The sequence below is a fragment of the Schistosoma haematobium genome, chromosome 4 (assembly GCF_000699445.3).
Source record: "Schistosoma haematobium chromosome 4, whole genome shotgun sequence".
In the NCBI taxonomy this organism is placed as follows: domain Eukaryota; kingdom Metazoa; phylum Platyhelminthes; class Trematoda; order Strigeidida; family Schistosomatidae; genus Schistosoma; species Schistosoma haematobium.
This window is the reverse complement of record NC_067199.1, coordinates 31490336-31505287: the sequence shown is the minus strand read 5'-3', so window position 1 is coordinate 31505287 and position 14952 is coordinate 31490336. Positions and strand designations below refer to the sequence as shown.

At 35.9% G+C, this 14952-nt stretch overlaps 2 protein-coding genes across 2 annotated transcripts in view; one reads left to right on the top strand and one right to left on the bottom strand.

Annotated features, from left to right (window-relative positions):
• MS3_00007857 (uncharacterized protein) overlaps positions 1-5329 on the bottom strand; it is a 73946-nt gene extending 68617 nt beyond the window's left edge. The window contains exons 1-2 of the mRNA XM_051216205.1: positions 5132-5329; positions 893-1172 (exon numbers count right to left, since the gene is read on the bottom strand). Of these exons, the coding sequence (XP_051066771.1) occupies positions 893-1147 (255 nt within the window). The 5' untranslated portion in view covers positions 1148-1172; positions 5132-5329. The remainder of the gene's footprint in view (positions 1-892; positions 1173-5131) is intronic.
• A 214-nt stretch (positions 5330-5543) lies between these two features.
• ZSWIM3_5 (Zinc finger, SWIM-type containing 3) lies at positions 5544-13061 on the top strand (the record flags this gene model as incomplete). Its single annotated transcript, XM_035732939.2, has 7 exons — positions 5544-5596; positions 7127-7295; positions 9197-9387; positions 11436-11616; positions 11654-11790; positions 11827-12315; positions 12356-13061. The coding sequence occupies 7 exons, from the start codon at positions 5544-5546 to the stop codon at positions 13059-13061; spliced, it is 1926 nt and encodes a 641-aa protein (XP_035589925.2).
• Positions 13062-14952: the final 1891 nt, after the last annotated feature.

Here is a 14952-nt window from a genome sequence, read left to right as displayed (position 1 = left end):
TAATAAAATGAAGTGTCGCACCCTTAAGTAAAAATCACCGAAGACGCTTGTAAACGATTTATTAAAACTACCCGGATTCCATAGTTAAAAATCTTCACAAACTCGAGTTTAAAATATTGATTCCTAAATACCGAAATTGTTATAATTGGAAATTTTCCTCCTCATTTGAAATATTTTGGCTTGTCAGTTTTTAAACTTTGTTAGCGATTTTAAAATCAATTTTTGTTCCGAAATTTCCATTTTCCATAGTTAAAACATTTAGACACAGAATGTGTTTCCATAACCAAATGTTTTTCTGTGTGAATAGATTAAACTGAGTCACAGTAATTTTCGCAAAAACTAAGATGTAAATGACCGTTACGTATTATTGCAACTTAACAGGATTTTGAAGTGTTTACTATTGAATCTCGACCTAGTAATCTGAAGGTGTCTTTGTTCTTCCGAACCTCCACGTTCATTATGACTGACTGGTCGGTTTTCGGTCGTTTTGGAATTCAAATGTCCTTGGATTGATCACTCTCAAGCTCGTACGTACAAACTGTCAAAAAGCTTCACAGTAGAAAAAAGTGGTTTATTTGTGTTCCATGATTTTTCGTGATTTCCCATCTGATACCATTCACTGTCTGAACTGAACACCTTGAGTTAATGATTTTCAGTAGTTGTGCATGAACTGACATAAGCATTAAAAATGTATGATAAACTTAGGGTTTATAGTGTAAAATATCTCAGTTTTTGAGTTTTTGACTTAAGCGAATGTAATTTCTGATAAAAAGTCAACGTTGATCAGATGTACGGGAAACTTTCATCCACTGTAACTGAGACACGCATTATTTCTTACGTAATTAATAATAAAATGTATTGAGTAAGCATAAAGACGAATAAATGGCCTTACCGAATCACTCTGTTTGATTCCACAAGGATGTTCTTGTAAAACGATCTTATTAAAATTTGGTAGTATTTTAATCGAATGGCATAATGATAATGCGAGTGTGACTAACTCATCCACTGAAGACGTACATGATCTTAAGCTTTGTTCAATGTAATCAACTTGTTGCATGTCGAATGAACTCTCCAAAGATGTAGCCGGCGGATCTTCATCTTCTTGGATTGTACAAGCCCTGCCGATAGAAGCTAATGACGCATGCATTTACAAACTAAAAATGGATTACAACCTGGGAAATAAATATACAATTAAAAAATATGTATGTGACTTGAATATTTGATAAAATTACTTGTGAATTTAATTAGTTTTCATCTGAATAATTTTGTTACGCATATAAAATATATATAAAAGATATCAATTTAATTCCACTTGATGTATCTCATCTACCAGTACTGCATTGTATAAATAACTTTATGCCAATGTCTAAGTATGAAAATTCCTAATACTGCCCAACTCCACAAACTAAACTAGGTGAGTGTGGGAGTTGAACATGAAATTTATTAATTGTAAGTCAACCGCTTTAGCTATCATGGGACTGGTCTTTCCATATTTTCTACTACATTACAATATTTAGATGAAAATTTCACATCAATTCAACAAACAACATTTTCGCCTAAAAATACCATTTGCTTATATATTGATAGATAATAGTATCGTATTGCTACCAAAATTTAACATACCATATTTTCACTTTTTTTAAAATTCATCTAAAGGTAATGAACAAGCAGTGCATGTTTTAAAGTCGTTTAAATATTTATAGACCCTTTAGTAAGATAAGTGAAACAGTTATGTTGAAAATTCCTGATGTATATTGCGATATGAATTCCGATAACGTTAGATATTTGTTTAAAGTAATCTTTGAGACTTAAAATAATGAATGACCAATAACCTTATAATTGTATAAGGCGCGCATTAGATTTCATATGGCTGGCCGAAAAAATAGTATTTTAACCACAACACAGTTTGGTATAATTGGTCAGCACTACACTAATTCATATTGCCATATTATTGACGATATAGCAGTAATCATCCAAATAACTCAAGTTTACGTTCTCTAGAATCACATAACCAACACTCACTTAAAATCAAAGCTTATACTTTACTTATAAGTTCAAAAGCCTTTTCTAATTGTTTTGGTTCATTGAGAACAAATAATCCAAAATGTCAGTTAGGCCAAACGTACTGATGTACATTTGACTATTCATAGAACTCACATTTAGTTTGTAAAGCAAATGTGTGAACTGAGGTGGTGAAAATTTTATTTTACAAGATGTCGGACGCACTAATATTATTTCTTTCAAAATGCTTTATAGATTGAAATGCATTCTTCCTACATCCACCGTTTGACACATCCTCGACGGTACTCAAATTGACAGCTTTACAGTTTCCTCATATTTGACAAATTTTCTGAAATCATGCTAACAAGGATATTCTCCAAGTTAAGCTTTGTAGAAATTGTCCGGGTGGTGAATCAACGATCAGAAATTACAAATTTATGTCCACGTTCGATTTTAATATCAATAGAGGAGGTCAGTAGTCGTTTAAACCTTGATCTAACTTACAGTTTCTGCGACTCTCTCTGAAACCTCTGATCCACTTGGAAAGTATTTTTCATCATACATTATACCCACAGAATTTCACAAGTTCTTTGAGAGTTCACAGTTTTCATCAGTAAAATTATTAATTCACCATATTTACCAAACCGCTTACGTAACAGGCAAAATACGGTCTGATAAATTTATTGCCTAATCCCATTTATTGACATAGATCTTCCGTGTGCAGATACATAGATCACCGTTTGTTCTAATGATAATAAAGATAAATAATTTAGGGATGTGACAAATTGACTGACGGGGCTGGTGATGATTATTTGTGCATAAATACCCGCAGCAGTTACTCAGAAGTCAAGTGAGAATTCAGAACATTTTGATAAACGCTTTTTAAATGGACTGAGAGTTACAAAAATCTAACAAAGCTATACACAAGTGAGTACAGTTACATGTGGTTTTCCTATGAACAGTCGTTTCAGAAAAGCTCCTTTTTCAGTTGTATATTTTTAGTCAGGTATATTTGTGGCCCTCATTCATAAACTGAAGCATTTTTGTTTGCTTGATAAGCTTATTTTTACACAATCACAAATGATGTGTTAAAACAAGGTTTCAATTAAAAGCCTCGAGGAAAAAAACAACAAATGACTAAAAATAATTCATACTATAGAAAAATGTATGTTTGATACAAAAATAAAGTTCACTGAATGGAAAGAGAAAATCATCGTTATTTGTCTTTCATCACGACTTTGTGTTATGATTATAAACTTGACTGGAAAAAACATCCATGTAAAGCATAGATAAAACATATTTAACGTTGATGTTATTTATGAATTAGTGGTTTTGCTGTTCAATTAGCTTAGTTTCGAACTCGAAAGCTGAGTTCTAACAGAGATGATATAACTGTCAACCAATGGATACTCGATAGTTTGTGTATGACATTGAAAAAATATATTGTTACTTTAGTACTGAGGTCAGAAACCTTGTGCTGATTTATTCTTTGTGTATACTTTAACGTTATAAGTTCAAAGAGTATTTTGAATCTTAAAAAATTAGGAGTTCAAACAAAGGAATAATTGTTTTTGACTTTTTAAAATGCATATTTTATCTCAAAAATGATTGCTACCAGTTGGCATCCTCTAACGATAAAATGATCTTGTTCGGCTAAAAGATGTAGCAAAAGCGCGTTTGCGTTTGAAAACTTAATTTTTACACTTTTTACACTTTTAGAACTTTTATGTTTTATGTTTCATAGATAACAAAGAACGATATGAGTTAATACTTCCTTCAAACCATATCTCGACGTTACACATATATTCTTAGAAGTAAGAATGTTTTTAAAAAATGCAAAACTTATACGAAATCGCACCTTAGAAATGAGTTTCAGATATATCTTCTACCTTCCACCCAATCATTTACAAATTCCTCATCATAACTAAAACTGGTGATTGCTTCACCCATATATATATATATATATATATATATATATATATATATATACAAAAGCTAAAGCTGTTATGTGTTTACTTAATGATATTGTATTAGACATGATAGCATTTTTCGCTCCCAGTATGCAGTTCAAACGCCGACTAATACAAATAGGATTACGTCAAAATCTAAAAAATGAATATTTATCCCTGATATGTCACAGAATGTAGTGTCAGTCTAAAGTATCCATGTCGATTTACGAATAAGGAACAGAAATGACCTCTAATAATTGCTATCAACCAAAGAAAGCGCATTTAAATATCCTTGGAATTCACGGTCTGAATGTGTTGCGCAAATACACAATTTAATGTGTTATCGTTTACTAGATAGATGTATTTTTGTCAAAGTGAAAGGATATGGGTCCTATTTATTTCGCGTAATTGGCTCGAGTAACTTGAATAAAAATACTGTGAGTTCTAATAAGCCTCATTTCATTTGACATCCAGGTTTTATACTTAGATCCACTCAAGTGGCTTCGTTCTGACATTACTTGAAATCCATTTCTGAACGTTCCTTAATAACATTAACTCAAAATAAATGAATCTGTTTATTTGCGCTGAGTTTGATTTTGATGGGTTACTAAATAATATCTTGATGACTTCAGTTATCCACATGATAAAGTATATTCAGTGTTAACAACCCCTATGAAAAGTTACAGCTGGTTTTACCATCATCAGTTTATGCACAACACATTTATTTCCTGAGTAAATCACCTAATATTCTAACCACGGTTTTATGCTTATCTGCATATATTTCAGTGAGTACTATACACTTGCAACAGACCCAATGCAATGTATGATGATAAGGTAGCATATATATGCACATTTTCAACTAAAACGTTAAGTTACGTATGCAAATAGACACGATGTTGCAACAGGTGAACATAGTGCAATAAATAAACAGCATTCTTCGTTTTACGTTTTGCAGTCCATAAAATCTAACAGCAATGTGTTTCAAATCTGGATTTACAAAGACGAAAATAAAATTTTATCATCTGATATACAGAACAGTGATAAAGTATTTTGATTAAGTCATAAAGACTCTAAAACAAATATTTATTTTGTTCTCAAGAAATATTTTCCAAAGAAATAAAGTCTTATGCAGTTAGCACAGAATAAAATATGTTTGCGACAGGGAAAAACTAATGAGTCACCTTTATCCCAATAAGGTTTTCGATGATTGTTTGCAAACAACTTGTGTAATTAACAACATTCAGTAAGTCCTTTGAATTGACGGTAGTAGATATACTCGGTAAATGAAGTAAACAAAGAAGTCACCATTGAATGAATTCGTCATATCAAATCAAAAACTCTTAACTACTGAATTCTTGCCTTTTTCAACTTAATAAAACTAAATAAATATAATTTTTTGTGCATTTATATCAACCAAACAGGTGCTCCAAATTACTCAGTTTCAGTGGGTACTCTGTAATTCAACCACAGCGTTTGCGTAGAATTGTAAATCCATGAAAAATTGTGCGCTTATATTATAAGCTTAAATACGTTCACATATGCCTCTGGTCTTGAGTGATTTCGAGTCTGTACTTGACTGATGACGTTTATATTATGAAATCGTGTGGCGATCAAGAAATAACGATAACTGTAGATGGTTCCGAAAAGTAAATGTTTCCATTAGCATTCGACAACAATTTTGTCCGTGTTATTTTTAATGAACATACTTCTAGATGAATGTATTCAGAAAATCATTCTCACCACTACAATTACCACCCTGTCATGGAACTCAAATGCTATTGTGACTAAAAAGCCTAAAAAGTGACATATTATGATACACTTGCATACTAGCTAAACCTATCTTCTCTACTGAACAACTATCAACTTCTTCTTTGGGTGTCTTGAGAATATTTTAATCGAAAAGGCTCGTATGCCGGAAAACTTAAAAGACAAAACTATTTTTCCGAAAATCAATCTCATTAAAGCATATAACCGAATCCCTATGAATGTAGACGAGATTTTTAGAACCGCTATCATGACTACCTTTAGACTCCACAAATTTTCATGCATAAATTACGGTTCAAGAAATGCTGCACAAACGTTTAAGAGATTCATCTGTGACACTCAGAAGTCTCAACCTCATGCACACATATACTTATGACTCATTGAGGGTGCTTGAGAATCTCATGCATCCGAGCCTTGTTTCCGAATGGTCCAGTAACGTGGCACTACAGTAAGTACTTAGAAACGTCCGATCAAAGCTAACCTCCTGGACTTTCTCGTGCACGTTATTAACACTCAAGGCATTCGCGGTTAGTGAAGCAAAAGACGACAATTCTGTATTTCCCAGAAGCAACCATAGTCAATTAATAAAGAACGTTTAGCGGATAAGTTTTCTAATCCGATTCGGATTGAGTTGAGCGTCCCCTATGAGGCACAACAGACCAACTCCACGAAATCGCAAAAAACATTGATTAGCGCGTGAAAATCGTTTTCGACATTCAGAGGAATTGTCGCAAAAGTAACCGTACTCTCATACTAGGATATCAAAGCATCCATTGGTATTGCCGTAGACGTATACGACTTGATAATCGGAAGAATCTTAAAGCAATGAGTACACAACACCCATCAACCTTTGTCATTCTTCATGGGACGGTTGCAAGACGCTGAAGTGAGGGATAGCACCCTCGGCAACGAACTCCCAGTTGTGTAACGTGCTGCGCGACACTTTCAGCACCATGTAGAATAACGAGACCTCATTCTGTTTACCAACCTCTCATATTTTTCTTAGCCCATCTTTAAACAAATAATCCTCTGCAGTTTCGACAACTGGACTTCACCTCTCGGTTTATGCAGTGTGTTTCTGGAGTAAACAATTTAGTTGCACACCCCTTGTTATGGCCGAGCGAAGATTAAATCACCAATAACTTCTGAGACATATTAATTGACTAATATTATCTATATATTCTTATGGTATAACTATTCAATAATTAGATTATGTATATTTATATTCCTTTTATTATAAGCTTCACTTTGACCTATAATTTATTGTTGTACGAGTTACTGTTCTTAAGCTATGTTCAGTTTACTGACTACTGCCTCTCATGTTCGCGGTCACTTTTTGGCTTTATTGTGTACAAATGTTATTTCCTATTTTATGGTGCGTTGCGGTATGTTTGTTTGATATATAAACCCAGTATGTCTGGAATGATTCGATTCGATTCTCATAGTGGAAGCTGGCATTGGTGTTCTGGACTCAAGTGGGCGGGCTTGGCGGACACAGGACCAATAAGGACGCTAGGATGCCCATACCAGTCGAACGTCATTGGTTTGGCACAGTGCGAAGATTGTACAAGTCTTACTTTGGTTGGTGGATAAATCACGTGACAAAAAGCCGGACATAAAGTCACAACAACCCTGTCTCGTATGATTTCTCTGAACAATTACCAAAGAATAGACCTTTTTAATATCACCCAGCTTAAAAAGACGCTGGTCTTCAGTACGAGTTATCTTCAACAATCCTGAAACAATGAATCGAATAGATGTTAGCGCGAATCGTCGAATTGCGCCGTAATAGTAACAGGGCAAAGTCTTTGATACGTTGAACAAAACATCTCATCCAGGTGTTTTAACAGTCATCAAGCTCATAGCAGGAAGATTTGGCTGGCCTGTTGTAAAGAAAAATGTGAGGGAATGTGTACATTCTGGTATAAGATGTCTGAAATCTAAGGTACTTAAACACAAAGTATGTCCCTCAGGCTCGTCCGCAAATCCTGACGCGCGTTTCGAACATGTTCATCTTGGTCTGGCAGGACTACTACTGAATTTAAATTAAAACTCTTACCTCTTAACACGTAGGGACCGCTTACCAAGATCGCTAGAAGCAGTCTACATCAAGGACATTGACCTTGTCTGTAAACTGGCATGCCTCATGTAAAAAACCGTTATTGGAGAAAAGATTATTATTGTTGTTATTGCTGCAGTAACAGAGGCCCGTGACTTCGCTGAAAGATGAGTGTCAAAGTTTGACTGCCCTTTAAGTGTTGCTATGAATCATAGAGGCTAGATCAATTCTAAACTTTTTCGTTGCCTTACCACGTTCCTAGAAATCATATAATTCCAAACGACCGCCTACAACTCACAAGCTGACGAACTGAAGATAAGATTTCATAAATAGTTAAAAGTTTCACCCCCTTATATACATATATGTTCATATTATTTATTTGTATATAAATCCAAAGGAATTTTCAATACCTAAACTTTCTCACTGTTTCTCAGTATTTATACGCGTATATACCGCTTCCTTAAACAAGTACTAGTGCATACGTACATTGACTTACACTTCTAAATGTGAAGGATTGACAGAATGTACGATGGACCATGATTTCCAGCGTACTTATTTCTACTACTTTGTTATACCAAATAACTTCCTATAATAGGGTTATCAAACCAAATACGCCTGGACACAGCAAGTTGTCAGAAGTATCTGCCAGCAGCAAGCCTCTTTGGGTTCAAACGTCCGGTTGATCACGTCGTGGGACCAGCACTACCTCACGGAGGCGAGGTGATAATTCTGTAGATCTGCAACATTTATTCTGACCTTGCTAATTACACTGAACATACACTAACTGAAGGCTCTTGGACATAAATAGGCACCACATCATGAGTGGATTCGCCGTGCTACATATCTCTTGCGACAACTAAGTAGATTAAATAAAACATTCCTCAACACATTGGCAATTTCCAAATGTATCTTTAAATGCAATCATCCTGATTTCTGGTTTACCTGAGTCGGTATTTTTGAAGTGGAAATATTTCATGAACTAAAACATTATAAAACCCTGATTTTCCGTGGCATCTTCAACATATTGTTCTCAACAGCTCTTTAAGCCCACTCAATTAGTCGCATCTTAATCATACAGGAACTAACATACGCACTCCATGCAACTGATAACCAGCTCAGACCAAACGCTTCCCGACATATGGATAGTCTATCAGAAATATCTTCGGATCCCTTCATTTCAGAAATCTGATGAGTTCATAAATAAAACTGACCAATCATAAAGAAACCAAGGAATAAGTAGTGATAAATTGTGTAAGAAATTTTAGCTACGTAAATCGTGTAGGAGTCGAAAGTAGAAAACTGAGCAACTGCACGAGGATGTCGCGAAGTGAAGGTCAAAAGTTTTCGAGAGTAATCGCTGCTCAAACTAAATGGGGAAAAGCTAATAAACGTTAGGTTTTCTTCTAGGCTGACATAAATATAGGATCCATCAACATGGAAACATGAATGGAGAAAAGCTTCCATTTGGTGGTTTGATAAATTCGTAGGTTTGAATTTCTTTGATTTTGAAGCTAAATTGATGAGAGTCCCACAATCTTCAAATGTTCACGTGAAAAAGGAACGGTCAGCAATTAAGGTGCGTAGCGTAAATAGCAGTGGGAATTGCAAAAAGAAGTATGTCGTTGGCTAATACGAATGATTTTATCAAACCACATCAGAGCTATCAACTGGACAATTCGTTCGATGGAAATAACATATAGGTGAAGTGGTGCAAAAAATATTAATCTCTTCAGTTCACTTAAATAGTACTGCGTCCTATGGAAATAGTAGATCAATAAAAATGTGTCTTTACCCTGAAAAGTTTATCACTGTGTGCCTTGACCACGAAAGACGAGCATGAACAGATTTACCAATACAATGGAGATGTGGTGTGAATGAGTTAGATGACAATTCGTACAGCTCTGTTACCATGTTCTTCAAATGAATCATCTGCGTGGCAAGATGTCTGTCCATTCACTGTGTTATGAAACCACGAGAGCCCTAGACAACAGGTACGATTGTGAAAAGATAGTAGGTTATTGAGAATTGCGACTTTGACTTAAGACCATGTAACACTGTTCTAGTTGAGTTCTAGTAAATGGAAACTAATAATAAAATTACAGAGGTGAGTGTATTACACTGATAAAAGTCTCATGCATATAAGTTCAACAGACATTCGTCTTCGAACAATTTCAACATCTGCACGAGTTTAAAAACAAAACTATAGTTTAAAGAATTTCTACTAAGTATAAGTCCTGCCTCTCATATTTATATCTAATAGCAAATTATTACTTCAGTAAGTGTCAACTAGTGACATTCGAGGCATTATGGACAAAATTCATGAGTTTCTCCTAGTTTGGTTTGTTCATAGGTCTAAAATATGACTTTGGATTTGTCAGAGTAGCCAATGAAGATTTTCTGATTAGGTCAAAGATATTGTTATCATTCAACTATTATCAGTAGATTTCATGTTCATAAACAAACCACATATTGAAAAGTCCGAAAATATTGAATTGCGTCACAGCTAACAGTGACCAGGTCTAGATGAATCCATTGCAAATAATACGCATGTTGATATAGAGGTTTTGTCGATTTTGAGAATCATGTTTTCGTCATTCAGTGTAGTTGGACTAAAACAATGTTGCTGCGTGGTTTTATTAGAATTACTTCACTGTCTGACAATTATCTAGACTGGTTCGCCCTGACATGGAGGGCAAGCTATCTTGAATCCTTAGTGCACTTAGGAAAATCAAAAGAGTTTACTTTATGATCGTTTTTCTTAGACGAAGAAATAAAATAAAAGCGCAAGAGTAAGTTGGTGAGCCACTATTGATCCTATGCAAAATGTCTTGTCCATCAGAAATATGTGATGAACAAATTGCAACTGAATTTGTCTACGGTGCAATCATTCAGATCTCGGGAGAAATAGCAGCTCTCAGCTCAACTGTATACGCTTAAGCTCCCGAGTGAGCTAAGCCACAAATTCCACGAGTTTGGTTATGTATGACTTTACTGGACGTCAGTCAACAGATATACGTAACGAACTGACATGGTGGTATGGTACTCGGCTGCAATTAAACGCAACTCAATTTCGTAAATGTGCCTTTCAGTTTAGCAACCAATCAGAATGAGGCGGGAATTATTATATCTCCCATCTTTGTAAGCAATGGCGGTCGGCTTTCTTCGTTCTGCGCTTCTTTCAGCTATTTCTTTTGTGTAGCTATGTAATTTAATGTTTCGGTGTGCTAAAATGCCTCAGTTAGTGTAATGTTCTATATTTTGGTGTGAAATTTATTTCGAATCAGCGATTTTTTTCTGGGTTTTTTGCTGCTTCTACTCAAGCCAATGTATTTCTTCAGGCAATCTGGCTAATCTTGTGTTATAAAATGTTAATGCGTTTTGTTCTGAGTTCTTTTTTTCAGATATCTGAAGCCAAGGTTAGTTGCGTTAGCTTAAATAAGTGTTGCGGCTATATGGAACTCGAAATGTCGGCATAATCGTTCCTAACTGGCAGGCAAGCTCGTTTTTCTTATGTCATAAAATCTTAATCCGTTATATTTTGAGCATTGCTTTTTAGATATGGAGAACGGAAGTTAGTTTTCTTTAGCTAAAATAATTGTTGCTGCTTCATGTAACCGTAACTGGCCCCATATTCGTTCCTAACTGTTATTTATTGTTAGCAGGCAGAATGAAAGATTTGTTCTTTTCTGCAGTATTACGGATCACGCTACTCCATCAACCAGTCAGACTAATACTGAGTGTCCAGTGGCTGTGGATACCAGTGATGTCTCCAAAATGCTCATGAGACCCAGGCACCTGACAAGCTGTGACCATTTCAGAGAAGCTATCGATCTGTTTCAAAAGGTTTGTTACTGATAATACACCATCTAAAAAGTAATAGATGACTTGGACTCATTATGTTGTACGTGACAGCAGGCTGAACATAGAAAAGCCGGAAATTCGCTATGAGTATGTAGTGCATGTATGTTCTTTTGGACATAAAAAGAAGCCGGAGGGCTATGTTCAGAGAGTAAAAGGGTAAATGATCATTATTATTGTTTTCAATTTTCATAGATCAAAGTTTGGTGGTTGCAAGGCCATGTTTCGTTTACGGTATGCTGTGAACCAGTTCGTCATATCATCGTCGAGGATGATACATAACCATCCTTGTGATGAAAAGTGCTTGAAAAATGATCCTTGGTTCAGAAAACTAAGTGAAGATCAGTTGAAGGCTGTTCTACCGATGGTTAAGACTGGAAGTAGTGCTGAATCTATTGTTAAGTATGCAGAAGAAAATTACGAAAAGACAATAACAGTGCATTATGTCAATAGTTTAAAATATAAATTTGTCGAACGTAAGCTTATCCCATATATCTACGGTTTTTTAGGTTGTGGAAGTTTAAACGATGTAATTGCAACCTTACGGAACAACGGAAAATTGTTCGTTTCTTATGGGGGTGTGGCTAACCAGGTCACAAAGATAGCATTTAGCACACACGAGCAAATTGTAACGTACAAACGGTTCCCTGAAGTTGTGTGTTTGGATTCAACATACAGGGGGGAGTAAGTAAGTAAAATTTTTCTACGTACTAATTGTCTTTAGTTATAGACCTTTCCAGTTGGTTTGTACAGATAACTGCGAGCATGGAGTCCCAGCTATGTTTGCTTGGACCGAGGAAGAGAAGAAGGTTGATGTAGTATGGATACTGGATCATTTTAAAAAGATCATGAACGGGACCAGTCAAACGGAAACGTTTGTGATGGATTGTGCAAGGTCCATCATATCCGCTGTTGAATTAACGCACCGTACTGCTCACATAGCTCTATGCTCTTTTCACATGTGTAGAGCTATATGTAAGAAGACCCGCAATCCAATAACCAAGCAGTACTTATGTCAACTGGTGCGTGAACAAACAGTGACTAAGTTTAATGAGACAAGTCGCATAATCAGTGTACGCAGCAGACGCATCGCAGCCTACTTAAACAAGAACTGGATGAGTGGGAAAGAAACTTGGGCCGCAGCTTTCAATAGCAATGTCGTTACGTTGGGTAACAACACGAACAACCGGGTTGAAAGTGCGCACAGACAACTGAAGAAAAAGTTGTCTAACCGAGATGCGTTGAGTAAATGTATATGGAAAACATTTACATGGCAGAGGCAATTAGACAAACGTAGGTCACTACAATCAAGCTTACACTGTAGTCACAAAAGCAGATACATAGCTAAAGATTGCTTACTGCCTCTACTAAGCAAGCCAACCACCTATGCCGGCTTTATAGTCCTTAAAGACTATAAAAACGGAGACTGATGTACATCAATAATAGCCAGTCACCCTCTGTGTTCTTCGTAGACGGTCATCAATGTCCGGTAGCGGATATAAGCAACGGCACTTGCACCTGCAGTTTATTTAAAATCTGTCGATTTCCATGTAAGCACATGGTTTTTGCTCATCTACAAATGCCAGAGTTCACAGGTATGTTATGTTCATCTTTGTATCATGAAGTAGTTAATTTAGTTTTGAAGCTCTGTTGCAGATGGACTTGACAGGCTGTCCGAGATGTAGATGGAAACATACCAGCTATTCCGTCTCCCGATTATAATGAAACGAACAGACTTTATCGCACTCTACGCAGTAAAATCCACACACTCAGTACACTTTTCGGACAGACGACGGTGCAGGACACACTAAGGCAATTGATAGATCAAGTTGATGAATTAATATGCATGAGGCGTCTGTCTACAGTTTCCGAACATGGCAAGTCCACTGGTTCTTCAGAAACCAAAATCTAAGTATTTATAAATGCATCTATTAGGCTAATACTCGTAATCTCTATTTCAGATAATCAATGAACACAAATCTCGTCATGTGCGTCTGCTGCGTTGCCAGTTTTTGTTAATACATTTTGTTTAATTACGGCTCCTTATGGTTTAGTGGGATGTCACGAACTTATGGTATTGATGCTGATTTATCACGCAAAATACCTCTTTAAATCGTGTTACGAAAGTTGAATCGGTTTCACTTCCTACCCAGAAATCCTATTACAAGCAAACTAGACAATTCGCTAATATACGAAGCCTACTCAAGACCCTATAATACCTGAAAAAAAATAATACAAAAAAAAACGAAAGGGGCTCTAATAGCTTCGATAATAAAAGGAAGACAGCCAATTGTATATCACAATACTGTTTCTAGCACTATATTTTATTTTATAATCACACATAATCCCATACTCTCAGCTCCTTCCCGAATCGCCTCCATTTGTCAGTTGTATGTCCACTCACACCTTGTTAACACTTATTTTCTTTAACCTATTAAAATGCTCTTTCTTAACAAATACCTTAATAAAAGAAAATTAAAGTGGGTAACCATACCTTAAACATTCCTTCATGAATATTGGCTACTCTGCCCCTCGTGTTTTCTTTTACTTGCTCCCTCTTTCAGCCCCCTTGTGATAAGGAACGAAAGATTTTATCCTGCACCATCCTCAAAGCCTTAGACATTCCAAAGGGACATAAGGTTGCGACATTTAGAAGCTCCCACCTTCAATGGACCTAACCTTGATAACCAGTTGCACATTCGCAACGCAACTTTCATGAAGCGCGCCAGCTGTAGTACTGGTTTAAACCATCTACATTCATGTCTTATAGATCATCAACCCAGCTATGTAATTTACTACAGTGGATATTGTATCGTTTGTATCAGTTTGATCTTGCCTGTAAACTGGTATGCCTCATGTAACAAACTGTTATTTGAGAATAAATTATTATTATTATTATTATTATTATTAAATAAAAGTCTTGTATTCACTAAATACAGAGTTTCTTGCTATATTTCGTATAAGGGGGTGAAGACATTGAATGGGCCTGTAGTTGTGTTTTGACGAGCGCGTACCCACACGACACTTAGTGACCCGTCAGTGTAACTCAGGTATTGATTGGAAATCCGACGGCATCCCAATAAACAACTATGGCTTAAACGCGTACCCATCAACGTACTACTGCAACACATCATGTCGGCCGAAATAGGTTATAAGAAGGCCCGGACTTAGGGGTTTCCCGTTGCTTGCTTATCATATGATATTTCAATCACAAACTAAGATAACAGGCAGGGACTGTTGGGATGTGTAACTGAGTCAACTGTCTTAGCTTGAAATTACTACATATCAACTAGGTACTGACAGGCTTGCATTTCACCAGTT